The sequence below is a fragment of the Ovis aries genome, chromosome 11 (genome assembly GCF_016772045.2).
Source record: "Ovis aries strain OAR_USU_Benz2616 breed Rambouillet chromosome 11, ARS-UI_Ramb_v3.0, whole genome shotgun sequence".
Taxonomy (NCBI): domain Eukaryota; kingdom Metazoa; phylum Chordata; class Mammalia; order Artiodactyla; family Bovidae; genus Ovis; species Ovis aries.
This window is the reverse complement of record NC_056064.1, coordinates 53,165,215-53,192,672: the sequence shown is the minus strand read 5'-3', so window position 1 is coordinate 53,192,672 and position 27,458 is coordinate 53,165,215. Positions and strand designations below refer to the sequence as shown.

Below are 27,458 nucleotides of genomic sequence, written 5' to 3'. Positions count from 1 at the left end.
GGTGCATGCTCAGTCGTGTTCAACTCTTTGTGACCGCATGGACTGTAGCCCATTTGGTTCCTCTGTCCATGGGATTCTCCAGGCAAGAATACTGGAATGGGCTGTCATTTCCTCCTCCAGAATACATCAGATACACGTGTTTTACTCACTAAGTTTTATTTTTTACTCACATATCACTTATTTTGATTTATTTTAACTGAGTTTAAGTATACGTTTGGTGCACATGTTTTACGCACAAGTACTAGTGTGATCCCAACAAAAGTCCATCTAGTCAAAGCTATGGTTTTTCCAGTGGTCATGTATGGATGTGAGAGTTGGACTGTGAAGAAGGCTGAGCGCCGAAGAATTGATGCTTTTGAACTGTGGTGTTGGAGAAGACTCTTGAGAGACACTTGGACTGCAAGGGGATCCAACCAGTCCATCCTAAAGGAAATCAGTCCTGAGTATTCATTGGAAGGACTGATGCTGAAGCTGAAACTCCAATACTTTGGCCACGTGATGGGAAGAAGTGATTCATTGGAAAAGAGCCTGATGCTGGGAAAGATTGAAGGCAGGAGGAGAAGGGGACAACAGAGGACGAGACGGTTGGATGGCATCACTGACTCAATGGACATGAGTTTGAGTAAACTCTGGCAGTTGGCGATGGACAGGGAGGCCTGGAATGCTGCAGTCCATGGGATCGAAAAGAGTCGGACATGACTGAGCTACTGAACTGAACTAGTGGGATAATTTGAAAGAAAAAGAAAAGAAGCTGAGGGACTTCCCTGGTGGTCCAGTGGCTAAGACTCCATACTCCCAATCCCAATACAGGGGGCCAGGTTCGATCCCCTGTCAGGGAACTAAGATCCCATAAATGCAGCAACTAAAGATCTCCAAGGCCAAAACCAAGACCTGACACAGCCAAATACATAAAGAAGCGAGGGGTGTAAACTGCCAGGGAAAGAGCCTGGGGCTAAAGGCGGGGCACCTGCGGACCCAACAGCTAAGGCTCAAGGGTCAGGGGATGTTCTGTCCGCCAGCTGGGCTTGGGCGCTGCCCTCGACAGGGAAGCAAGCCACTGAATCTCTCTAAACCTTATCCTGTGCTGGACACTGGGGATTCAGTATTGAACCACATAGACGCATGGGTAGGGTTGGGGGGGGGGTAGGTAAATGGGACACGCGGGGAGAGTGGCTGTTCCCAGAGGAGCACAGGGCGCTAGGAAGACCACCCCAGACAGAGATGGGAGCAGAGGACCGAGAGGCTCAGGCGCCCGCACCTGCGCGCTGGGCACCGCAGGCAGGAGCATCGTGGCCATAGGCTCTGGACACTGTCCGCGATCAGGCACCAGAGAATGTTCCCGGCTGAGGAAAGGACCTGGGTCTGGCAAAAAAAAGGGGAGAGGAGCTGGGCGTGGACTGGAAGGAAGGTGGGGCGGTGGGGGGAGGAGGGGAGCCCTGCCCCAGCGTGCCCTCTGTCCCAGGCGCGCACCCTGCCGGGAAGCCCTGGGGCCGCAGCTGCTCTGGCCGCCCAGCCCAGAATAGCCTGCCTTCCGGGCAGGGTTGCCCGGGCCAGCGGCGCCAGCGCCCGAAATAGGGCTCGGCCGGGAGGTCCGCGGGCGGCGGGCGAGAGGGGCCGCCCCGCGCCTGGGAGCGGGGACCCGAGAGCGCGGCAGGGACCGGGGACCCGGGGCAGGGATCCCGGGCGCGAGGCCAGGTGCGGGGCGGCGGGGTGGGGCGCTGACCTCAGCCGGCGAGGAAGCCGGTCGGGGGCCGGCCGCGCTGATGGAAGGTCTGTTGAATCCGCAGCTGGCGGCGAGATTGGGCGGCTGTGTGTCTGTGTCGGTACACTTCCCCTTTAAACGCAGCCTGCAGAGGCGCAGTTGCCAGGGGCACGCACAAGGTGGGTGGGATCGGGATCAAAGCGTCCCCCGACCGCTGTACGGGTCAGTGTACCGGCGCCCGGCCCCCGGGCAGAGGAGTCTAGAGATCCCGCCAACTGGGGGAGGGGTGGCAGGGACCCACCTCCAGGGCCACCGCCATCGGAGCCCACACCCTGCTCCGGCGGGGTCCCGGTCAGATGCAGTCCCAGACCAGGGGGTCCTGGGGAGGCTCTGTGCCGGCTCTGCCCACCGAGAGGTGCGCCTGGGTGGGGGACGGGGCAACACAGTCTCCCTGCTGTTTGTTACCCTCCTTGGACCCTCAGGCTGAGCTGTTTAAAAGGGAGCTGACCTCACTTTTTGCCCGTGCAGCCTTCTCCCCTCACCACACACCTGCTAGCCTCCTTAACCTCTCCCAGCCTCAGTTTCCTCATCTATTAACCAGCGATTAGTCATATCTATTAACCAGGGTGGTTGTGATTAAAATAGAATAATTATGTAATGTGTCCTGCTATGTAGATAGGGTCCTGTTTCCCTCCTCCTCCCCTTTCCTTGTTTAATCAGGCCGGGGGCTATCCTGTCCCCCAGGCCTGGAGCTTTTTGGGTGAATCAACACCCTTGCCAGGGCTCTCCCCTCCTCCTCTCCTCTCAGGGTTACCTTGGAAGCCGCCTCCTACAAGAGGATGGCTTAACTTGCTGTCGGAACCTGCAGGAATCCCAGGCTGCGGTCCAAGAATATTAACAGGGGGCCCAGCCTGGCTGAAGTGAGTCAGTCGCTCCTTCTGAAACGTTAGTTGCTGCTTCAGCTGCCCTTTGCAGCTTGGACCGGTTGGTTGCCAGGACTGAGCGGCCCCTGGAAATCGCTGGGAACACCAGCATGTCCTGGAGATGGGGTTAGGAGCCAGCCCAGGGTACCAGGTTGGGAAGGGGCTGGAGATCCCCCATTAGTCTCCTCTCTGGGAAAACAACCAAGGCCCCAGGACCTGAGAGCCGTGGTACCCCATGTAAGGAAGGGCGGGCCTGGCTTACTGTAACTGCCTGGCTAAAAGCCTGATTGTCCTGTGGTTGGGCAGGCCAGCCAGAGAGGGGCCCTGGTGGGGTGAGAGCTCACGCAGTGTGAGAAGTGGAGACAGGAATTACTGCTTTCCCAAGGAGTGTTAGCAGACCAGGTAGGTCTGCCAGGAGGGCGCCATTTCTCCCTTAAGCGGTATGCCAGGTTATTTGCGAGAAATTGTCTGGGCTCAGCCCATTCCCAGGGGCAGCAGAGCAGCCAGTGTGGACCCGGGGCTTACTATGTTCACTCACTGGCCTATGACAACAACGCTGGGAAGCGGAGATGTATTATTACCTGTTACCATTGTAACAGGTAGGGAGCAGACTCAGAGACCTACCCTGGTCTCCTAACTCTGAGGAGGCAAACTGAACTGGGGAGACAACCCAGGCTCCTAATCCCCACTCCGTCTGGCCTCCTGAGTGTGGGAACCAGTGTGGCCCAGAAAAGCAGGAAAGTAGTGGGGGAGGGGGGCAGCTGATTGCCCAGGTGCCTGAGCCCCTCCCCCAGCGTGCTGTTTGCTCAGTGCTCAGCTGACTTCCTGTCCCCGGAAGAGCACCTGCGGGTATGCTGGGGTAGGCGGTCCCCTTCCTGTGGTTCAGGTAAGAGCAAAAGCCACTGCCTTCTTGGCCTCCTCCCTTTCTCCTTTCCCAGGCTCTAGATTATCAGACCTGGGGCCCCCAGAAAGCCTCTCAGGACCAGAGGTTTGTCCAGAGTCTCCAAATGTAGGTGAGGGACTGAGGAGCAGAGGGAAGGGGCTGCGAGGCCGTGGGTGAGGGCAGGACCTGAGAACTTCCCCTTCAGCTGTAACAGACCACCTGGAGCTTTCTTCTTCACGCCTCCTCTCTGATGATGATAATGCTGCAGTGATGGAAGGCGCAGATGAAAGTCCCTTCGCTTCATATCCCTAGCTGTCTCTCTAACCTGGTTGTCTGGTCCAACAGGCGCAGCTGACGGATGGAGGCTGCTGTGCGCCTGTGTCCACCTCACCATCAGATACCCAGGGCCTTGCAAAGAGTTCGCTGTTGGGCATCCCCTGGACTTTTCCCTAGGTGACATTGCCAAGCAACGGTGTGGCACTGGCCAGATCTCCTACGCCCAGCCCTGAGGCTTCACCTTCCTTCTGTCTCTTGGCCGCGGAAGCGCAGAATAAGCTTTCTAGAGGATGCTCTTTCTTGTGTGTAGGGTCATTTGAGGTTGCTAATACTGAAGCCCTTCACCAGAGAAATGTAGGAAATATCCCTGCAGCTAAATGAGGCAATGTCTGAGGAGGACCAGGCCATGCCAAGCAGGCTGCAGACGCATCTCCCTCCTCCCCAAGAGGACTGCCCTTGGCCATGCAGACTGCCTCTCAGCCCTGCCCTTGGCCAGGCCATCTGCTGGGTACATCCCCGGGCATCTTTTCAGCCTGTTCTTTGTTCAAGGTGTCTTGGATGGAACATAAAAGGGCCTTCCTCTCTTTCCTCCCCCCAAGAGCAAAGAAGGACACATTGGTCAGGCTCTCTTCCTGGAAGAGGCAAGGAAAGAAAAAAACTAAATAAAATGTTCTTAGTTTTAGATCTTGCAGGACCAGTCGGCAGTACCGGGTTGAACAGAATCCTCCACATCCGTGTCCATCTAGAGCCTTGCATGTGACCTTGTTTGGAAAGAGGGTCTTTGCAGATGTCTTTAGTTAAGATGAGGTCATCCTGGATTTGTTTGGGCTCTAATCCAACGACTGGACACGAGGAGAGGGAGAATGGGCCTGGATACAGGCACTCAGGGAAGATGGCCGTTTGAAGACGGGCGGAAACTGGAGTGAGACCCCTACAAGCCAGACACTGCTGAGGCTTGCCAGTGATCACCAAGTGCTGGGTAGAGGATTCTCCCCTAGAGACTTCAGAGGGCACATGGCCTTGCTGACCTCTATTTTTAAAAAATATTTATTCATTTAATTTTGGCTGTGCTGGGTCTTCGTTGCTGAGCAGAGGCTCCCCTCTAGTTGCAGTGTGCGGGCGTCTCCTTGCAGTCCCTTCTCTCGTTGTGGAGCAAAGGCCAGGGGCTTCAGGAATTGTGGCTGGAGGCTCACGAGTGAGCGCAGGCTCAGTAGTTTTGGTGCACAGGCTTTGTTACTTTATTACTCGGTGGCACATGGGATCTTCCCGGACCAGGATCAAACTGGTGACCCCTGCATTGCAAGACAGATTCTTAACCCCTGGAGCACCAGGGAAGCCCCCTGCTGACTTCTTGATTTGGGACTTCTGTCCTCCAAGACAGAAAATCCGTTTCTGTTGTTTTAAACCCCCTAGTTTGTGGACCTTTGCTACAGCAGCCCCAGGAAACTCCTATGAGCACCAAATGTCAGACAGAGGGCAGTTGTGGAAAACAAGAAGGAAATGCAGCAGGCACAGAAAGCAAAAGCCTGGAAGAGAGCAAGGAGGAGACAGGAAGGAACGCTTCCTAAGCACCCTCCTCCCACCCGGACAGGAAACCGTGGCCAAGGCTTGTCGGTCTCCACTTCTCTCATAGCACGAGGGTGGGGAGTTTGATGGGGGTGACTGTGGGAGGTCATTTTGAATCTTGCTGGTCCCAGGGAAGCCTTGCTCATAGTACTAACCCTGTGACATGATCTTGTCTCCACCTCACGACAATCCATGAATCAGGTTTTGTTGAGATGCCCATGTATAGATTAAGAACCAAGGCAAGGGCTTCTCTGCTGGCTCCGTGGTAGAGAATCTGCCTACCAACGCAGGAAATGGCACCCACTCCAGTATGCTTGCCTGGAAAATCCCCATGGACAGAGGAGGCTGGCAGGCTACAGTCCATGGGGTCACAAAGATTTAGACACGACTGAGGGACTGAGAACACATTGATGCAGGACATACGGGTTGGCTCCCCGATCCGGGATGATCCCTGGAGCAGCTAAGCCTGTGCGCCACAACTATTGAGCGTGTGCTCTAGAGCCCGGGAGCCGCAGCAACTGAGCCTGTGGGCCCTGAGCGCGCTGGAGCCCATGCTCTGCGACAGGAGAAGCCGCCGCAATGAGAAGCCTGTGCACTGCAACTCGAGAGCAGCCCCCGCAGCAACACAACTAGAGAGAAGCTCACTCAGCTCTGAAGACCCAGCATAGCCGCAACTAGATAAACAATTTTTAAAAAGGAACCAAGGCAAGACCATTACTAGGTCATGGAGCTACCCACGTGACCTGGAGGTACCCACTCCAGATCATTTGCCAGGAAGCAGTGATCTGAGACATGTACCCACCTGCCTTTCTGACCTACAGCTGGCACTCTGCCAGTCCAGGGCTCCTGTGCCCGTGTGCAGTGCCTCAGTGAGGCTGGCAGACACTGTGCAACTCGAATGTTTGGGTTTGGATCCAGCTCTGCTCCTGGGTAGCTGTGTGACCTTAGGCACGTCACACTGCATCTTTGTTCTGTAGTTCCCTCCACTATAAATACGGGGACAGTAATAGGACCTAACTCAGGGCATTGCTGGAGAATTAAATACGTTCCTGCCTATCACAGGCTTAGAGTGCTCGGTGCATCAGAAGCAGGCCTTGAAAGTATGTGAGATACTTAAGACGCATGGGGGTGGGCTCTTTCCCTGCAGAGACGGGGCCAAGAAGACGGCTACGGGTTGGTGAACCCATCTTTATTCTTACTCCACAGGCTAGCGGGAGAACCACGGTCAACAGATTCTCCTGCAGTCCTTGTCTGTTTCCCACTGAACCCTCCAGAAACCTGCAGGGAGGGCCCCTGAGACCACAGAGCAGAACCCTGAGCAGGCTGACTCATTTGCTTAAATCGTGCCTCTGAGGCCTAGAAAACCTGTGATCCTGGTTCAGGCCCGCTTTGTCTTCCCGGAGAAGAGATCGGACCCCTGCCATCACCTTGCTGCTGGATCCTGGTCAGTCATCTCCGGATTTGCTGTGTTGCTCATGGTGGGAAGCTAGACTGGGGTGATTCACCATCATGCATCATCCTGTGGAAAGCTCATGTACAGCGCACAACGGAGGAATGGTACTGGGCATCGCGTTTACAGACAGAGCTCAGAATGTACAGAGCAGCTTGTGCACGCAGCAACGTGTCTATCCCGGGCATGTGCAGGAAGTCCTCCAGGAATCTGGCCATTGCTCCATCTTTCTCTCAGGGGCCTGCAGCCTCTACTGGGAATCTGGCCCTTATAGATTCTTCCTCTCCAGATGTCTCTCATACCAATGACGGAGTCCGGCCTGATGATACCAGGGCCTTGTATCTTCTGCCGTGGTTGAGGCCCCTCCCTTCCCCCACTCGGGACGGACCAGCTCAGTCCTTATCCTGGTGTGGGCACAAGGTCTCTTGTTGCAGCAGGGCCCCTTGGCTGACCTTCGCAGCTCCTCTAAGGCTGGAGAGGCCTGGCAGGACGCCTGGGGGAGGGCTGGGCTGCTCTCCTGGGCTCCTCCCCTCTATTCCAGGGCTCCGGCCAGAGCCTGGTCAGGGTCCTTGCTGGAGTTCCCAGGCAACCCCTGGAGTGATGGTCTGAGAAGTCCAGTGGGGAAGCCCCAGTGTGGAGGACAGATTCCATAGCCACGGGCTGTCCCCACCCTCTCATCGGGCAATGCGGGTTGGTCTCTGAATAGCATCTGGGTGGCCTTCCCTCCAGAGACCCTTGCCTACTTTCACCAGGTGCCAAGGGACAGTGAAAAGAGCAGTGAGTGGCCAGAGGACCACGCTCCAAAGTCAGCCAGCCTGTCTCCCTCCCAAACTGGCTCCTTTCCCTCCAGCCTCCTCTTCATAGAATTCTATAACAGAAAGAGATATAGAGGTCATCTCATCCATTCCCTGGCTTTCAGAGGAATAGTTTAGAGTGATACCGAGGTTCTCTGAGGCTTCGCACAAAGCTCTGCACATTGGGTTGGCCAGAGGTCTCAGGAGTGTTTCCTTGGCTATTCTAGCCCATTGGGAATACCAGCCCTGAATATCTGAGGCTCCCAGCCACTGGGAGGTGGGAAGATCCTGGCATTCCTAAGGCCTCAGCGGATGGAATGGTAGCCCCAGGACTGCCCTCCATGGCTGACTGGTCTCTGATGAGAGCCAGGTGTGGATCCAGAAGCCATTTGGGTCCCCTGGGGAGCCTTCACAGTGGCTGCTAAGTAGAGATCCTGGATGGGGGAGCTCTCACATGCACATACGGGTAATGGTGGAAAGGGCAGGTGGTCAGTCTGCTCCTGGGACTTCTTCCCTGGTGGTTCGGTGGTTAAGAATCCATCTTGGAATGCAGGGGACGCCACTTCCATCCCTGGTCAGAGAACTAAGATCCCACATGCTGTGGGGCAACACAGTCCATGAGCCACCATAAGACTCAGTGCAACCAAAAAATGAGTCTGCCCCTTCCATCGATCGTCGGTACGACTTGTGTGTTCGTACTGTCGTTTTAGTCGTGTCCAACTCTTAGTGACCTGATGGACTGCAGCCCGCCAGGCTCCTCTGTCCACAGGATTCTCCAGGCAAGAATACTGGAGTGTGGGGCCACGCCCTCCTCCAGGGGATCTTCCCGACCCAGGAATCGAACCTGGGTCTCTTAAGTCTCCTGCATTGGCAGGCAGGTTCTTTACCACTGAGCCACCTGGGAAGCCCCTGTGTGACTTGAGGCAAGCCTAAATCCACTGACACCTTAGTTTGCTTATCTGGAAAATGCAATATATTTCATCTGGGCTGCCTCAGGTAGGAATAAGATAACATATTAAGATGTCTTGAAAGAAACAAAATGCAACGTATTCAAACTAAAACATGCCTCTTTGCTTCCCAAAATAAAAGTTGTAAATGATTGAAATCATATTTTAACGACTCCAGAAACCCCTTTGTGTAAAGAAGTTTCTTCTTTTGTACAGTCAAGCATTTGGGGTCAAGCATTTGGTGGGTTTCCACCAGGCACCGTGACCCCCTCTTATTAGATTTTGTGAAGATCCAGTGCCTGGTACCGAGTAGGCATTCAATAAATTATTGCTGAAGGAATGAATAAGAGTGAGTTCTTCCTTCAAAGAGTTCATGGTCCAGTTTGGAAGAAACTGACAGCTACGAAAGAGAGGCAGAAATCGAGGAGAGAGAAGGGCTGTCTGGGCTGGTGGGATGACCCCCGTATGAACCAAGCTCACAGGTGGGAAGCCTATGGTGGGCAGGTGAGGAGACCACCTTGAAGGGAGGAAGTTAAGTCTCCCTGTGTGGGGTGGAGTGGGTGGGGGAGTTGAAAGCAATGAGCTTTCCTCGAGAATGAGAGTGTGAATATATTGGAACCGGCTTAGAGGAAAGCACCCCGGGAAGCAGCATGCATCCTATGGGGAAGGACTGTGTGTGTCACATGGTGACGAAAGCAGCGTTTCTGGAAGATGAGCCTGGCCTGGATGTGCCTGATGGGGACTCACCAAACGTCTTGAAGTTCCCCAAAGTCTTCCTTTCCCTTTTTTGGCCATTTCCCTGTTTTGATCACTAGGATGCCTGGCTGTCCCATGCCTGCTGAGAGAACACCTGCTACTTCTCATCACAACCAGAGTCATCTCTTCTGGGAAAGCACTGTAGGTCATTTCCTCCTGGAGGCCCTCAGCTGTACCCTGTATACCATTTTATTTTTATACCTATTCCTTTTTAGGATACTTCTTGGTTTTCACGTCTGGTTCCCCTTTCAGACTATATGTATGCTTCTTGAAGTCCGAATGCTCCCTGTCGGCAGTGGTCTTTCCAGCATTGGTCCCGGTGCCCAGAACAGGGTTCCCACCTTCGTTGACATCGCCTGGAGGCACCGGGCAGGTAAGCATCAGGTACTAATGCACCCTACAGCTCATAACCACTACAGTCCCCATCGTACAATGTCATGGGACCCCACCTACAAAGATCATATTGTGAACAGCACCCCCTGTGGTTGTGCACACACAGGCCTCCTGGAGGACCGGTCCTCATGGATTTCTTGTTTCTTGTCCATACCTTCATCATCCTGTACATCATGGACACCACATAGTGTTGTCTGTATGGAAAGATTTAAGACTTGGGGGAGGGGAGGTGAAAGAGAGGAAACACATTTTCTTGTGTAATGTAAATACTGAACTTGCCTTCTGTGTGTTTCTTCTTTGAAGTCTAGGTTTTCCACCTTTCTCTAAGGCTGGGCCTAATTATTACTACGAACAGCAGCTGTGATGTTATTAACGAAGAAGGCATGCAGTTTTAGCACTCAAGAGTCCTGGCTTCTCTTCAAATGAGAGCTGGGGGCCTCTGTTCTCTCTGCAACGCAGCCTTCCAGGCCACCGCTGTTGCTTAAGGCTGTGCTGCAATCGGAGCACTCAGGAGTGGGAAGTCCAGAGTTCTCCCCACTTCTGGGAACAGCCCCCCACCCCCCTCCCTGCGCCAGCTTCCACAGGCAGCCCTCATGACAGTGGGTCAGGCTAACCCAGGGTTTCACAAATGCCTGGCCTGTTCCCAGCACAGCACAGCTGGGAGGGCTCAGCACTGGGGGGAAGGCGCACCGTGCCCCTCCCCCCGACCCGCCACCATCCTCGGCCTGAGGCCCAGGGGCTGGAGCCCAGCAGAGGGACGGGCTGCACTTGCCGGCACTTGCCTCCTCTCCAGCGGGTGGTGAACCTGGGCCTCCCCTCCCTGCTGATTTCCCAGCTCCGGCTTAGCCAAGGTTCCAGGAGGAAATCCCCTGTCCCAGGAAGTGAGGAGGCCCGAGGCTTGTCTTCCCCGAAGGCAGCGAGTGGTCTCAGAGTCACCTGAGGTGGTGTTGAGTATTGAGCTTGCTGACTCTCCTTGGGGCTTCTGATTCAGAAAAGCTGGGCTTGGAGTCCGGGAATCAGCAATTTCATCCACTCCCTGGGGGACAGCTGCAGGTTTTTTGAGCCTTGGGAAGGGGGGCAGCCCTGGGTGGTGAAAGGGTTGGGGCAAAAGAGCCCTGGATTCTCAGGTAGGACCTCCAACCCTCTCTAATGATCCCCACCACCCTGAAAGAACTGTCCTTGTAATCCAAGCCTCAGTTTTTCTATCACTGACATGATTGTGTGACCTGAGGGAAGGGTGTTCAAACGTCCTGGACACTCAGAGCTACTAACCCAGGACAAGCTAGTCACCGTGCCTAAGGATAGACAGGATTGTGGATGTCTGAGGTACTGGAAATGAGGCTTAAAGATGAGTCTACGGGGCGCAGATAGCAGTCTATTCATTTTATTTACATTGTAACTGGTGTCTGTCACTCCCACGAGATCTCTGGAGAGCGGGAGCAGGGCTTTGTCTTGTTCACGCTCGATCCTATTAACACACAGGATGTGTTAATAGGTACTTGCTGAGTGAATGAATGAGTGACTGACTGACTGACTGGCAGGGGCTGTGAGCCTGTTTGGGGGAGGCCGAGGCGCTGCCGGCCTGGAGGGGGAATCTCGGCTCCCCCGGGAAAACTTGATCCACTCAGGGCTGGCAAAAAGTCAGGGCGTCCTGAGTAGCCTCCCCTCGGAGGGGTCAGTGACTCCCCAGTGACGAAGGACTCCCTCCCTCTCTCTCTCCCTCCCTCCCTTCCCCCAGGAGCCCCGGGCTCGCCGGTCCACTCTTCCCTCCTCCCTCTCCCGACCCCCCACCCCAGGGAGGTGCGCCTGGCAGCCTCCCGGCCGAATTTCCTGGCACTCGTTTGAGAATAAACAGCACTCTGCGCCTGTAATCCCGTTGCTATGGTGACCGCTCCGCCGGCGGCGGGGCGTGGCGGGGGCGTGGCCTGTCCGCGCGCACGCTCCTCAGGGCGGCGGAGGCAGCGGAGGCGCGGGCCCGGGAGGTGCCACCCGCCGGGCTCCGCGCGGACATTCTTCGCATAGCTCCGCCAGGGCTCCCGCGGTGTCCGGGAAGTGATTCTTCCTGGTAGAGGCCGTCCTCCAGAGCGACGCGCTCGCCTGCCTGCCTGCCCGCCCGCCCGGCGGCCGCCGGCATGAGAGGAGGCGGGAAGCAGCGCAGGAAGGTGCGCTCGGGAGCGGGCTCATCCCACCACGGTCTCGGTCTTGCCGGTCCGCCCCTGTGCAAGTGGTCCCCAACCCAGCAGACTTCTGTCTCTGCTTCGACTCCCTCTGTGGCTGTCTGACTCTGCCCCGCTCTGTCTCTCTCGCGCTCTCTCTGCCTGGTACCCCGGCGCACCCCGTCTCGAGCATCCTTACTCGTTTCTTAGACTAGGACACACGTGGCCGCTTATTTCCCGTCTCCAGCTCCCCGGTCTGTGGCCTCCTTCATTCCCTCCTCTAGAGTAGGCTTTAGATTTCCCCGTTCCTGGCTCTTAACTCATCGGGGCGGACTGCCCCAAAACAGCACCAACGGAGAGCGGATAAGGGCCTCTCGGGGTGAATTCCTACAGCGCCTGAAGCAGGGTGATTGGACTCAGGGCCTGCGGCAGAGCATCTCCAGCCTTTGTTTTGGCCAAGCACCCCCAGCAGCTAAGCTTAACCTCTTGAGGCGTGGGTGCCTGCTCAAGCTGCTGAGAATTGTCCTCCTTCCCTGTGGGACGCTTCTTAGCAAATCTTGGAAGCAGGCATACTCCTCTGCTGGCGGCCAGAACAGAGGGTCCCTGCCACGAAGTTCTTTGGAGGAGGGATGCCTGCCTCTGAAAGGATTGAGAAGTACAGATTTCTGCAACAGGGGTTGGGGTGAGGAGGGGAAAACAGAAAAGCGCTGGTGAGCAGAGTGAGCTGGGACTTTCTTGTCCTGGTGTTGCCAATAGCTAGCTTGCTGTGTGAACTCCAGTAAGTTGCTTTCCTTCTTTGGGACTCAGTCTGACTTGTCTGTCAAATCAGAAGGGTGGTCCAGTCTGTGGTCTTTAAATGGAGAGACCTGTGGGAAGAAGGGTGGGGTGGGTAGCGAGGGAAAGGAGTCAGGCATCTTCTGAGTTCAACCTCCAAGGGATGAAGGAACCACTTCCTTACCAGGCCCTTTGAGTGAAGTGAGTCGCTCAGTCGTGTCTGACTCTTTGAGAGCGCACCACGCTCCTCTGTCTGTGGAATTCTCCAGGCAAGAATACTGGAATGGGTAGCCATTCCCTTCTCTAGGGGATCTTCCTGTCCCGGGGATGGAACCCTGGTCTCCAGCGTTGCAGGCAGATTCTTTACCGTCTGAGCCACAGGGAAGCCCCTTTAGTGCGCTGTGAATACTGGACACTCTGGCTGTACAGCTGCCTTCTGGGTGGAGGATGGGGATGGGGCTTTGGTACGTTCTGGGTTCCAAGGTTCCACGGAGGCTGTCGTGTCAGCACATGGTGGCAGGCTGACAGGGCTTGGGGTGGGGAAGAGCCTGCCAGAAGCTTCCCAAGCTCTCCTCCCCCTGGGAGGCACTGGGGAGCCAAGCCCCACGGGGTCCCCTCACCTGACCTGGAGCTCTGGGAAGGTGACCTTGCCTGGGTCCGCATCCCCAGTTCTAGAGGTGGTAGTCTGTCTGGTGTGGTTCCTACGTGCTCTGTCCACTCAGTGATCTCACGCCTGGTCTGGCCCTTTGTCACTTTAGGTTATTTTCCCCCCAAAGTCCAGGAAATGGGAAAGAAAAACGATTTTGTTTATTTACTCTCGGTTGCCTTTTGGACACTGATTCCTGGAGCAGCTTATCGGGGGCCAGGAAGAGGGCTTTGGCGTTTGTTTAGGCATCCGAGGCAGATGAGGGAATGGGCTCCTGACTTGGTGGGGGAACACTCATCTCTCCATCTGTTAGGTTTGGGGGCTTGGGGGAGGAAGAAGCGTGGAAGGGAAGTGTCTCAGAACAGGCATTTTTAGTTTGTGTTTTCGTGAAGCCCTAGTGCTGAGTGTGCATGTTGGGGAGGAGGTTACCAAACTCTTGGCTTTGCAGGGGGGACCCACCTAGGGGCAACCCTGGGCATAGACTTCATGCTTACTTAGGGAGGCAGAGGATTCATGGGCTTTGGGAAAATCAAAGCCTCCTGGGTTCCTAACCTGTGTCTTTCCTACATTCCCAAGTGGTGTGTCCTTGGGCAGGTTGCTTAACCTCCGTGAACCTAAGAGGCTGCCCCCAGGCTCAGCCAACAAATATTTACTGAGCACCAGTTCTAGGCATCAGAAGCTACCAGTCCAAGTCCCCGCTCCCAGGAAACATGTAGTTAGGTCTGCGAATGTGGGGTAATAACACCTGTCTGGTGGGGGTGGCCAGGAAGGTGAACCCAGATAGCGTCTGAGTGCCCAGGGGGTGGGAGTGGCTGAAAACAGGTGAATAGATGGCTGCTCATATTGGGAGGCGGGTGGCCCCATCCACTGCTCAGGCTGGGGTTCCTACCCGTGGGAGGGCCCCACTGCGTGCAGGGTTTGCATCGGGACCGCCCCTCCCCCCAGCTCCTGGGGACCTGGCTGTGCTGAGGTCACGGGTCACTGCCAGGACCCCATAGTCTGGGCTTTCTCGTAACACCTCTCTGCCAAGGAGCCCAGTGCCTCTAATAGCTTGGAGCCTCTAAAAGCTTTGACCACAGCTCAGTTTATACTCCCTGCAAGCCCTTTGAAGCGCTTCCTTCGAACTTGCTTTGCATATTCTGGTCAGATCTGAATCAGACTAGCAGGAATTACCCCTACTGGGTACAGTCTAGGTGGCTGCCTTCGGTTGTCAGTGACGTGAAGCCAGAGTTTGATTCCATCACAGAGAAGCACCAGGGCAGTGAGGGGGTAGGGCCACCACCCTCTGATGTAGTGTGTGGGTGTGGGTGAAAGAGAAAGCAAGACCGGAGGGGCGGTGGGGGGTGGGAGAAAGGCTCCAGTCAGGTTTTTCATTAAAAAATAGTGCTCTTTATTATAAATTACTGAAATGTTTCTTTTTTGAATATAAATATAAATATGTGCAAAGTTTGATTTGGATTGGTATTTCTGTTGAGTTCTTCAAGCATCTCCTATCAGCCTTGAAGGCCTGGGTAGGGGGAGGGGAGAGGACTGGAGGTGGGACTTTATAAAAGACAGAGTGATTGAGGCAGATTGTAAACATTATTAAAAAACGAAAACAAAATCCAAACAAAATAACAAGGAAACAAACAAAAAAAAAAACACCCCAACACACAGCTTGACCCATCCAGCCCAATACCTGACACAGAAAACTTTTGTGTGTTTGGTTTTCCCCGAAAAAGAACAGTTCCAGGTAATTCCATCGCTGCTACATTCCTCTGAGTTTTCGCTGATCAGTGCTATTGCAGAGTGGGAGCAGCTGGGTGGCAGGGCCTCTTGATGACTTCCTGCCAGTGCCAGTCCCCCAAAGTGAGGAGGGAGGGCTGTCTGTGCAGGGGCTGGGGGCTGGAGGGCCCAGTGGCTCTGCCTCGGACCACAGCCCAGGTCCTACTGGCGGCCAGTATCCACTGGGCTGGCTGGCATTCTTCCTGCGCTCAGCTAGAAAGCAGCGTGGATCTCTGCCCCCTCACCCATCCATCTCCGACCTCCACCACCAAATGGTGAGTGGCCGCTGGGCGCCCATCTGAGAATCCTTTGGCCTCTGCTGGGGTTGGCTGAGTGTGTGGCTTCTTGTGTGCCAGTCCCTATCCATGGGACAGGGAGCATTTAAGGCAAATCTCCTAGCCAGATCTAGTCAGGAGGCACAAAGTAGAATGCCCCATCGTCTCTGTCTGGGGTCAAAGGTGGCTCATCTCCTCCATCTCCTCCAGCCCGGCGCCCCCCCCCCCCCACCCCCCACCCCCAGGTGCTGAAAGGTAGAGCACGGGTGGGTTCAGAACTACTGACCAGCCCATCCATTCCCCGCTCCCACCCAGTGCCACTCCCCCCTTAAAACGGGAGGAGGACTCTGGGCTCTTGGGCACTAGATGGACTCTAGGACCTGTGTTTCTGGTGGCTGTGTGAGGGGCAGGAAGAAGGGGGAAGAGAAAGGTCCCCTTCGGGTCACCCTTCTCCCCAGAGCCAGAGATGGAGCAGGCAGGCGCCCCTCCTGACCTGAGCGGAGCGGTGGAGTGACCATTTCCTTGGCCAGCCTGCAGCCCTGGGCCCCCGAGGCACCCTCTCTCTCTCTCTCTCTCTCTCTCTCTCCCCTCCACCCTTTTCCAGGCTCTCAACCCGCTGAGGTTTAAAGCTCTGTTTTAAACCAAATCAAAGAACAAACAAGTTCCGTTGGAAAGTTCGCAGATTCCCCGGCAGTTCTCACAGTTCAACACGCCCCGCGGTGTCCCCCATTTGGAAGTGCAGCGGGGTGGAGGAGGCGGGAGAGGACAGCATCCACTGCGGTCCTTGCTGTGGTCCCCCTGGGCCAGCTGGCTCCTCCGGAGACGCTCGAGTCGGGGAGGAGCGCTCCGGTGGCTCTCCGTCTCCCTTCAAACACATTCCAGGTGCCGCCGGCCCTGTTCTGCGAGGGGAGGACCGGCGGGAGGGGGCTCCCCGCGCCCTGGCTCACGCGGGAGCGGCAGGACTCTCGCGGCTGGATTCTTGTGCTTGTGCCATGTGCCACGGAGGAGAGGGGACCCGGGCCCCCTCGCCCTACCCCTGCCCCCTTTGCTCCCTAAAGCGGGGCATCGTACTGGTCCAGGAACTCCCGAATGGGCCCAGGCAGCTGCGTGACTTTCTCGTAGGAGTCCAGGTGGCCGTTGACGGTCTTCCGACAGAGATGTTGGAGAGTGGCCACGTTGGAGGAGAGGGGCCGGCTCAACACCAGAGGGATCTTCTCGCCCCCCGAGTAAATGTAATAGGCTCTCCTGGGGGGGCTCCCGGGGAGCGGCTGGGCCGGTGGCTGCTCGGGCACCTCGGAGGAGGGCGAGGAGGAGGGTTCAGCGGGGGGCGGGGAGAACGAGGGGGCGCCGGCGGCGGGCATGTAGTGATGCACCAGCTTGAGCACGCAGTCGAAGCGGGGCACGGGCTGCGTGCTCCGGGGGTCGCTCTGCAGAGAGAAGCTGCCCCCCTCGCACTGGATGCGCAGGTTCTTGGTCCCCGACTGGGTCTTGACGCTGAGGGTGAAGAAGTGGCGCTGGTCCGAGCTGTCGCGGATGAGGAAGGTCCCCGCGGGCTCGGCGCTCAGCAGCAAGTTCGCTTCGCCGCCCGTCACGGTGCTCCAGTAAAAGCCGCTCTCCTGCAGCTTGCGCACTGCGTTCACCACCAGCTGGTACTCGCTCTTGGAGCTGAAGGTCTTGAGGCGCAGGCTGGCGTCCAGGGGGCGGCTCATCCCGGCGGCGGGGAACTTGCTGTGGGTGACCATGGCGCACGGAGCCAGCGTGGGGCTGCGCGGCGGCGGCGGCGGCTGCAGCTGTTCGGCGGCCTCCGCACAGCGGCCGCTACCGCATCCCGGGGGGCTGCGGGGAAGAAGGCGCGCGCCGCGTGAGTGCCCGGAACCCTCCAGCGCGCCCGCCCCGCCCCGGCGCCCCTGCCTCTGCCTAGCGGCCAGGACACCAGCTGCCCCGGAGGCGCTCACCTGGGCCCCCGTTCCGACCCAGACGCCCCACGGAGCCCGCCCAGCCCCCGCCTCCAGGCAGCCCTTTCCCCAGCGCGCACTGGTAAGGTGCCGAGTGGGAAACTCGGGCGCGGAAGTTGGGTCTCCAGGAGCGTGGCCGGGGTGGGGAGGGAGAGAAGGGCCCCCGGGACGCTCTGGGCGCCGCTCAGTCCGGTGGCCCCGGGGGGTCAGGGACGGAGAAAGAAATCCGAGGCAAGGGGTGGGGGGTGGAGCGGGGTAGGGAGGGGACCCGAGAAGCCGGAGGGCCCCAGTTTGGGTATTCCGGGAACCTGGGATCTCCGGCTTCCATCCACTCTGCCCCCTATCTCGTCCCCTCCCTGCCGGGAATGACCCGGGAAGGGGAGGGGAAACCGGGAAAAGCTCCCGGGACTAGCGAACCCTCCAGCCCCCCCGCTCCACGCCGCGCCCCTCCTTCCTACCTGGTCCCGAACCGAAGTCTTTGGCTTCGGGGCTGCGCCTCCTACGGTCCCCAAGGCACGGCGGCCAGCGGTGGGTGGCCCGCGCTGCGCCCAGATGTTGGCAGCCGCGAAGTCCACAAAGGGGCCTCGCGCGCGCGTCCCTCGGGCTTCGCCGGGGCGCCCGCCCTGCCCCCTGCGCGCCCCCGGGCCGGCCGGGCGGTGGGGGGTGAGGGGGCGCGAGGCGAGGGGCCGCGACCGGAGCTGGGCCGGGCGGGCTGCGTGCGGGGCCGGAGTGGCGGCGGCGGCGGCGGCGCGGGGAGTGTGAGTCGAAGCCGCCGCGGAGGCCGCGCTCGCGGGTATATACGCGGCCCGGCGCCCCGCCCCCCCGATTCCTGGAACTGCTCGGCCGGCCTTCTTGTAATGTTTAGTCACTACTCGCAGCAATGAAAGGCTGCGCGCCGAGCGGAGGGAGGGGCCGCGGGCGGCCGAGGGCGGGCCGCGAGCGGGGCCGGGGACCCGCAGAGACGCGCGCAGAGACAAAGCGCGGCGCGAGGCGGCCCGGGCGGCCCGGCGGGCGCGGCGCCAGCCCCGGCGGCGCGTTCCTGGCAGCGGCCCCTCCCCCGCGCGCGCTCCGCCCCCAACTTCTCATTCACACTTTCCCCCTCCCTTCTAAGAAGGCCAGTTTCTGGCAGAGGCGGGGGCGCCGCTCCCGGAGCTCGGGCAGTTCCAGGAGGCCAAGAGGGAGAGGCTCCTGGCTTCCCCCTCTTCCCTCTTCTCGGACCTCGCGGGGAGACCCCCCGCAACCCACCCACCCACCCACCTCGCCCCCACCCGCTCCTGCCCGGGGTTCCGATCGCGGCCCCAGGAGGCCCATGCCCGCCTCTGGGGAACTGGGGACACCCCACCCCCACTCCCAAAGCCGGGCCTCGAAACTAGGACCGGACCTGGAAGCCTGGGGGCGGAAGAAAGCGCGAGCGTCACCCGTGGGCCTGTCCCCGAGGTGAAGCCGGGAGTCCTAAGCGTGGAAGGAACGCCGCCTGCGTGGCAGCTGTCCGGTCTCAGTCCATCGGCCCCCTGCTAGGTTCTCTGCCGACATGAGTGCCGCCTCCCACCGCTCCAAAGACACAAACGCAAGCAGCAATCGCGGTGGCCCTTCTGAGTCTCCGAACCTGCCAGGTGCCCTCAAGCAGCGGGACGGGCCCGAGGGCGAGCGATGGCCCCACCCCGCGCCCCGCGTCCGCTAGAGGGCGCCCTGGGGTCTGCGAGGTGGAGTGGAGTTCCACAAGCCCTGAAACGTGAAACGCAGGGGCTGTGGGGGTGCTGGCGCAAGAGCTGGGGCCGGGGGAATTTGTCGCGGGTGGGGGACCCAGGGAGAGTTAACATCACAGTCTGGAATTAGACCTGGGAATAAAAAATTCCAGCAGAGGAGAATTTACGGAAAGCAGTTTTCAGTTCAGCCCACTTTCAGATACCCAGTCCTACCGCCTAGAATATTCCCCCTCCGCTCCCCCAGTGTGGGGGGTCCGATCTCCCCCCGGGGGTGAGAAGGGGAGGTGCTTAAGGTGAACAACGGATTTGTTCTTGGTCACGTTGGCGTGGATGTGGGTGGTTTGGGTTAACCAGGGCCAGCTTTATGAAGGATGGAAAGTTTTCTGCGCCCCAAACAGGCAGTGGGGTGCTGGGGACACCTGAGTACCAGTTTAGGAGCGCTTAGATTGTCATCTCTCAGAACGCAGGGGCTGACAGCTTTGACCCTGCCCTCTTCCCGGACTCCCCGCCTCTGAGGATAAGGAAAGGGAGGGGGAAAGAAAACTCCGGAGACCTGGCTCCTTGGCGTCTCTGGGAGCTGATAGGCACCTCTCCGCGCCTTTGGTTTGCTACTCTCTCCTCCGTGCATTCACCTCTCTCCCCACAGATGTCAGAGGAGTAAATGAGTTGTGGGTAGGACACCCAGCCTCTCTGGAAATTGGCTTTGCCCTCTGTAAAGCAGGAATAATAATCTTTTCCCATCAGAGATCTGAGATTAAAAAGATAAGAAAAGATTCTGCACATCAAAATGTGCTAGGAATGGCAGTAATTCAGTCCAATTCTCCCTTCGAGAGAGGAGTCATTAGGAGGAAGTCTTCTTGTTACTTCTGCAGAGGGGGGAATTGATTTATTCAACACATTTCACAAATATTGGACTCTGTGTACCAGACATTGTGCTGGGCATTGAAATATAATGACGACGAAGACCTGGTCTTCGCAGGCTAATGAAATGGATTCTCCTTCTCGGTAGACTCAGGCATTCATTCTTTTTCTCATCCATTGATTAGGAGGCTGCACCATGATTATCCGCTTCTGTGCTGAGCCCCGTGGAGGACAAGGAAGGCTCACAAGGAATAGCCCTTGAGTTAATGGATGAGAGAGTGCTTTGTAAATTATAAGGCTCTGACACAAGTCAGGTTCATTCATCCATTCCACAAACCCTCATTGAGTGCCTGCTTTTGCCGGGCACCAGGCAAAGTGCTGGGAACACGCTGGGTGAATCCTGCAGGGATGCCGATGAGGTGAGGGGACATGGGACCCCCCATGTGATGGGTGTCATATGAAAGGAGTGGTTGTCATTACTATCAGTCCTATGACACTCTGATAATTCATTCTTGCGGGGAGAGGGGGTTAGAAGTGGGGATGGGAGAGATAAGCAGGAGGAAACAGCCCCTGAGCTTGGGATTCCCAGTCTGCTTAGAGAGATGCAAAGCTCTGCAACAGGTAGGTCCTAATGTCAACAGCATGGTACCCCAGTGAGCCTGGGGCCTGCCGAGGGCCAGTGGCAAAGGGTATGTGACTGGCTGGGGGGCATGGAGTGGGTTCAAGAGTACAGGGATGATGGAAAGAACAGAGCTGGGGCAGGGCCACCGTGCATCCTGCTGGAGGGGCAGGGCTCCTTGAGTGCTGACTCAGGAAACTGAACTGCTGTTCTGGCTCCACCACCCAGTAGCTGTATGACTTTGAGCCACTGACTTCCCCAGCTGTGCCTCTGTTTCCTTATTTGTAAAACAGGCTGAAAACAGTACCTACTTCATCTCATCGGGTGATTGTGAGGACTGAGCCAGTGCATGCAACGTGCTAGAATAGTGCCTTGTGCTCGACAAATGTTAGTTGTAATTCTTTGGAAAGTATTGAGGAGTCTTTGGGGAGAGGGAGGAGGGGAAGGCTGAGCTGCCGCACCTTGGGCTACTAGGGGAAGGATGAGGCTATACATGGCTTGATGTTTTGGAGAGCTATATATCTCCTATATGATACATTCCAAAAAGCTGTTTGTTTTCAAACAGTTCAGCCAGTCACTCAGTTTCCCTTTGGCTTTCTAGTATCTTCAGGGGCTTCCTGTTGCCTTTCCGTGCGTGCTAAGATGCTTCAGTCGTGTCCGACTCTTTGCAACCCCCTGGACTGTGTAGCCTGCCAGGCTCCTCCGTCCAAGGGATTCTCCAGGCAAGAATACTGGAGTGGGTTGCCATTTCCTTCTCCAGGGGATCTTCCCAGGGATCGAACCGGCATCTCTTATGTCTCCTGCGTTGGCTTGCAGGTTTTTTCAGCACCTGCAAAGCTCTCCCGTTGGCCTTTGAGATCGTGCAAACACCTCCCAGTGAGTGTATGTCTAGGCTCTCTGCCCCCACGTCATCTTCATCAGCTACCTCTGCCCTACTGACACTTCATGCCCTAGGTACCGGGAGCTCTAGGCGGTGTCCGAAACATTCTCCAGGCCTGGTTCTTTGCATGTTTGCTTCCCTCTGGGTGGGACTACCTTCCACATCTTGGCTGATTTCTACTTTTCCTTTAAGGTTTGGCAGACTCAGTCTAAACTTTCAGGGTAGCTCCTTCTATGCTGACCAACATGCTCTCCTCCTCCGCTGATAACCTAGAGGAAAGGAACTGTCGTTGATTTTTTTTTTTTCTTTTTAAACCTAGCCAACTGATCCATAGAAAGGCTCAGTGGATCTTTAAATAAGGGATTGTGTTGACTTTTATTTTCCATCATTTTTTGATTCCACCAACTGCTCTCTTCTAGAGTATCTTTTGTTTTTTTCCTGAAGGGCTACGGAGTGGCTGTTTAGATGGGAAGAACGGTATAGAAGCCCCTGTGTGGCTGGTGAAGACTGTTAGGCCTGCTAATCAGAAGACAAAGGGAGTGAAAACTCAAACTTTGCTGGAAAAGTCAGGGAAGAGACACCAGTCGGATACTGGGCACACTCCCAGGGACCTTCTTCCAGGCAAGAGAGATGCCCAGAGCAGGGCAGACCTAAGACAGTTTCCCTGTCTGCTGGGGACTCCAGGGGAGAGAAATGTTCTCCAAGTCTTGCCCTCTGTCCCTCCCCACCGTTTTCCTGGCTAAGGAGTTTAGGAGCCTCCTGCCTTTTCAGAATCTCTTCCTTTGCAGCATTTCTTATGAAGTCAGAATCCCATTTCCAGGCAAAGGTGCTTGGTCATAAAGATAATAAAGAGATTCATTCGTGATGGAGGGGAAGTACACAGCGGTTTCAGCTGCCCATGGGGCTTCACTTACTCATGGTGTGTGACAGACAATGAGCTCTTGCCCAAGCCTCCTAGATCGGAATGCTGGCGCCCGTCGGGGGGTCGCAGGAAGCTCTGGCCGCCTTGGTGAACACAAGGTCCCACACTTGCGCACATGGTCTCCGTGTGCTCCAGAGGCCAGCCTGGAGGCCGGCACCCACATTGCCATTGTTCTGCTTGGTGGCTGCCTCTGCAGCTGGATGAGTTAGGAGACTGGCCTCAGACCACAGAATTGCTCAATGCCAAGCCCAAGGCCTCCCTCTGTCTCAAGACTGGTGGGCTTTCCACAGCACCAGGAGGCACCCTGGGTTCAACTGTCCAGTGGCCTGATATGACTTATGCGTGTTGATTGTGCTTCTCCTGTGTGACAGTTGGCGAGGCCTGGGGACACAATGGGGGCTTCCCTGGTGGCTCACATGGTAAAAAAAAAAAAAAAATCTGCCTGCAACGTAGCAGCACGATCCCTGGGTCTGGCAGATCCCCTGGAGAAGGGAATGGGAATCCACTTCAGTATTCTTGCCTGGAGAATCCCATGGACAGAGGAGCCCAGCAGAATGGTGAGGAAAAGACTCTAGTACCTTCCCTCTGGAGCTTCTAGTCTAGGGCTGATATGCAGGAGGCAATGAAGCCTCTCCCTTCCTGCTGCCCTTTCTCTTGGACAGTTTGGAGAAATGTGTGTGTGTGTGTGTGTGTGTGTGTGTGTGTGTGCGTGTTTGAGGGTAGGGTGTCTCACCTGATCTCTTGGAAGCCCTGCCCCTCACTGCCTCAGTGAGGCTCTCCCGGGGCTGGGCTTCCTTGGGCATCTTAGCTCCTCTTAGCTGAAGCCCCTGCCCGCCAGGACTGATGGTGGGAGCCAGCCTTGCTGGTGCCCAGGGTGATGGCAGAGATGACCTTTCCCATGCAGTTGGAAAGGTCCAAGGGTTGTGTAGCAGGTTGACCCCGACCTCTCTGTCTTTCCGGCTTCAGACAATGCCGAGGGACGGGCTGGGGAGTCCTGGACAATGGTCTGCAGCCGGAATCGCCATTCCAGTCTGCAGGCCTTTGTTCCTGCCGGGAGGGGCCCGAGAGCTAATGAAAAGGTTTGTGGCTCAGATGTCTGTGAACAGTGGAGGAGTTCTTTCAAGCCTGACATTCCAGGCCCAGCCGGCCTCTGGCATTTCCCAGAAAAAGCGCCGAGGGAGGGGAAAGAAAACACTTTACCCACCCACCCACCCACTTACCCACCGGCCTGCTGAGATTCCTTCTCCCTCTGGCCCTTGGGCTGGGCCTGAGCTCAAGACCCCCTGCCCTGGGCAAGGTCGGCAGGGGGGGCCCCCAGTCACCCACCCAGACTCTGGAGGGGGAGCCTGGAGAGTACAGGGGTGGGTGGGGGGGCATCTGGGAGGGGAGAGGGGTTTCTTCCCCGGCTCCAGTTGGAATCGCCATCTGTTCCAAGTTCGGAGTTGGGAGTAGAGGAGGAGCGGAGTTGGCTTCCAGCCAGCTATCACCCCTGACCCCAAACCAAACCAGCCCTGCTGTGTCCTGGGTTGGGATGGTAAGAGGCTCTGTTCGCCCTGAAGCGGCCGCTGTGCCTGCGGCCCGTGCCCTTTCCTGTGCTCGGGAACAGACACCAGAGCAGCGGGCAGTTCTGGGAAGCGAGGCTGTGGTGAACCATCTGGGCTGTAATGCAAATGAGGCCTGGCCTGGTGCCTGGAGCTGAAGTGGCAGTGCCCTGGAGGGAGAGCCAGCCGGGGAGTGAGGACGAGGCAGGCTCCTGGGCCCCAGACGCCCTTGGAGAGCCGGGATGGGTGGGGACCGGGTGGACGCCGTGGGCTGGCTTGCCCCAAGATAGCCAGATAGGCTGGATGCTGGAGCAAGGCAGTGGGGGAGCTCCTAAGCTGCCCTGGGCTCCTGGGTCAGATGCTCACAGCATCTGAACTGACCTCCCCGGGGTGGGTCTGCGCTCAGGCTCCCTTGCAGGGGCGGGGTCGCCGTCTCCCATACAGGTGGTGACTCCCACCTAGGAAGGTCCCCAGCTCCAGTGTGAATCACACATTGGCACGCACTGATTCTGGGACAAGTTCAAAGGGATGTGATGTACCCTCTCTCTGGCTGAAACCAGCCAGGAGGGCAGAGAAGTGGCTCAGAAGGACTGGGAGGTGGGAATCTCCAGGGGTGAGATTCCAAGGGGTGACTCTGGGAGCTGGCTCTCCCATGACCTTCCTTTCCAGCTCTCTCCTCGCCCCTACTGCACTCACCTGCCTCACCTGAGTGGAGTTCCAAGTGTCTGCACCCGGGCACATGAAGATTTCATAAGACCCCTATACTTATAAACAAAATTGCTGATGGCAGTTCAGATTTCTGGGGTAATTGGACCTATTTAGAGCCACTTCTTGCTCTCGCAAGATTTGTTTTACAAAACGATTCATTCTTTTCTTTTCTTTTTTGGGGGAGGGACCAGACCACATGGCATGTGGGATCTTAGTTAGGATAGAACCCAAACCCCCCTGCACTGGAAGCGAGGAGACTCAACCACTAGACTCCCAGGGAAGTCCCTTGTTCATTCATCTCTTTCTTTTTTAAAATTATTATTTTTAATAACTTTATTTATTTTTGGCAGTGCTGGGTTCTTTGTTGTGCGTGGGCTACTCTCTAGTTGCAGTATTTGGGCTTCTTGTTGCAGTGGCTTCTCTTGCTGTGAAGCATGGGGTCTAGGGTGCTGGGGCCTCAGTAGTTTTGGCATGCTGCTGCTGCTGCTAAGTTGCTTCAGTCGTGTCTGACTCTGCGACCCCATAGATGGCAGCCCACCAGTCTCCTCCATCCCTGGGATTCTCCAGGCAAGAATACTGGAGTGGGTTGCCATTTGGACTGTAGCCTGCCAGGCTCCTCCGTCCATGGGATTTTCCAGGCAAGAGCACTGGAGTGGGGTGCTATTGCCTGGGCTCAGTAGTTGCGACTCCCAGGCTCCGGAGCACAGACTCAGTAGTTGCGGTGCATGGGGCTTAGTTGCTCTGCGGCATGTGGGATCTTCCCGGATCACGGATGGAACCTGTGTCTCCTGCACTGGCAGGCTGATTCTTTACCACTGAGCCACCAGGGGAAGGCCTCATGCATTCCTTTAAGAGGTAATTTTGAGTACCCACTACGTACCGGAGATTGGTCTGGGAGCCTGGAATTTATCAGTCTGGGCCCTCAAGGAGCTTAGATTCTTTCCAGAAGAAAAAGGTTCTCCCACAATTGATGTCATGATTAATTAATTGCAACTGTGTTAAGTACTCGGCGAAGTCTCAGGGGCTATGTGAGCATACGATGGGGACCCCCAGTCTGTGGGTGAGGGGGACAACTGGAGGAAATCCCTGAGGAAGGGGTACGTGCAGACTGATGGGAAGCTGAGGTCTGGAGAGGTCTCCCCACGTCTCTCAGCTCGCAGGTGCAAGGAGCAAGTGGAGCTTTGGGACAGACACACCACCAGCTCCAGGGTGCCCGGGCTCTGCCGCTGAGTGTCTTCCCACTGTCCACTTCTGTCTCCCTTCGCACTCTCCAGGGACAGAAGCCTTAGCTCAGCTTCTGAGCTCAACCTGAGACACCTCCAAGCAGAGAAGATGGTCTATTCTACTCCATTCTGTGGGAGGAGAATCAGGCGCATCCTTTGACTTCTGGAACTTTGTAAATCTCAAAGATGTTTCACAAACAGGCAGGACGGCTGTTTGCACAGCCGCAGTCCAACATCTGCAACAGACAGATGAACTGCCGTGGCCTGCTACAATCACCCTTCCTCCTGCGGTAACTGGGGCATTATATATCTATATCTATATCTCCAAGGATGCACGCAAAGTGACGAGTTACACACTGAATGCAGCTCAGAATTTAAAACTTTTGAAAGGGAAAGTGTCAGTCGCTCAGTCGTGTTTGACTCTTTGCGACTCCATGGACTGTAGCCTGCCAGGCTCCTCTGTCCATGGGGTTCTCCAGGCAAGAATACTGGAGTGGGGTGCCATTTTCTCCTCCAGGGGATCTTCCCTACGCAGGGATTGAATCTGGATGTCCCATGTCACAGGCAGATTCTTTACCATCTGAGCCAGAGACAACATTTAAAAATCTGGAAATTTCACATTTGTGTTTGACTTGAGGGTGAAATTTTGGACCGATCTGGCAGGTCTAAGTGGACCCTCTAGTTGGGACCAGGGCTCTCCAGCTCTGCACAGCCCACCTCCCAGGATCACTGCCCTCCCCTCACTCCTCTCCCTGCCAAGAGCTATGGGCACGGAGGTGGCACCTCTACCTGGCCTGTGTCCTCCCACCTCTCTAGGCTAAGGGGTGAGAAGGGCGATTGACTTTGGGGGATTTCCTTTGAGTGTCTTTCCTAAATTCCAGGAGGCTGGATATAAATCAAGCCTGGGCCTGGGTGTCTGAAGCCTCATCTCTCACCTGCTGGAGCCTGGTCGGACTTCGTCTCATCTCAACAAGAAGACTTATCCTGCTGGAGACTCTGCTGCCAACCCTGGGGCGCACCTAGCCTCTTGCACCATGCGGACTGAGCAGGGAGAAGCAGGGAAGGTAGGGTTCCTTCAGGGAGACCCCCAGCAGCTCACCTCCACCACCCAAGTGGGGCCCGGGGATCCTGGGATTCCCTGGGATGTAACTGGCCACCGGCCACCGTGTTTCCCCACGGGCTGGGCTGCTGGATCACGAGGAGGCCTCCAGCTCCTGGTTGGGGTGGCGCTGGCTGCCTGCCACACCACAAAAGGCTGAGATTCCCCTGAAGCTGAGAGCCGCATTTATCTCTCACCGGGACAGAGAAACAAACAGGCGTGCTTTGCCCAGGAGGCATTTCCAGAAATTTGGGCTCTGGCTTCTTGTTGACGAAATGCCAGATTATCCTGGCCCTCTTTGTGGTGAGAGAGAGCCATTGAGCAATAGGGGTTTTGTGACAAGATTTAAATGATAGATGCAAGAATCTTGACCACATCCCCACCCCTGTCAGCAAGGTTGATGGTTTGAATTCAGTGGCTTGGACAATTTGTCCCTCATCACCCGCAATTCCAACCGACTCAGACCCTAGGTGCCAGAAGACCTCTCCTCTTGGGGCCCTACAGGCGCTGTGGGGCCTCTGACAGGTCCATGGCTGCAACACAGGGAAAAGCTGTTTTTTGAAGCAGACATTGGGATACTACGGTGCAGAGCTGGCAGGATGCTATTGTAAATAAAGTTTTATTGAAAATACAACCGCA

At 56.6% G+C, this 27,458-nt stretch overlaps 1 protein-coding gene and 3 long non-coding RNA genes across 6 annotated transcripts in view; 2 read left to right on the top strand and 2 right to left on the bottom strand.

Annotated features, from left to right (window-relative positions):
* Positions 1 to 14,941, top strand: part of LOC114116952 (uncharacterized) — a 21,563-nt gene extending 6,622 nt beyond the window's left edge. For all 3 annotated transcript variants that reach the window (XR_009595384.1, XR_009595385.1, XR_009595382.1), the window contains 2 exons: positions 6,557 to 9,438; positions 9,550 to 14,941. This is a non-coding gene — a long non-coding RNA (uncharacterized LOC114116952). The remainder of the gene's footprint in view (positions 1 to 6,556; positions 9,439 to 9,549) is intronic.
* On the bottom strand, positions 140 to 1,838 carry LOC121820650 (uncharacterized). Its single transcript, XR_009595386.1, has 2 exons — positions 1,724 to 1,838; positions 140 to 1,362 (listed from the first exon to the last, which is right to left on the bottom strand). It is a non-coding gene; the product is annotated as an uncharacterized LOC121820650 (long non-coding RNA).
* On the bottom strand, positions 14,633 to 18,330 carry SOCS3 (suppressor of cytokine signaling 3). The gene is made up of 2 exons (XM_027974200.3): positions 17,719 to 18,330; positions 14,633 to 17,141 (listed from the first exon to the last, which is right to left on the bottom strand). The coding sequence occupies exon 2, from the start codon at positions 17,045 to 17,047 to the stop codon at positions 16,358 to 16,360; it is 690 nt and encodes a 229-aa protein (XP_027830001.1). The 5' UTR covers positions 17,048 to 17,141; positions 17,719 to 18,330; the 3' UTR covers positions 14,633 to 16,357.
* Positions 18,238 to 27,458, top strand: LOC121820651 (uncharacterized). The gene is made up of 2 exons (XR_006061292.2): positions 18,238 to 22,805; positions 26,602 to 27,458. It is a non-coding gene; the product is annotated as an uncharacterized LOC121820651 (long non-coding RNA).

Coding starts and splice junctions, on each gene's coding strand:
- SOCS3 (XM_027974200.3), bottom strand. CDS start 17,047: ATGGTCACCCACAGCAAGTTCCCCGCCGCCGGGATGAGCCGCCCCCTG.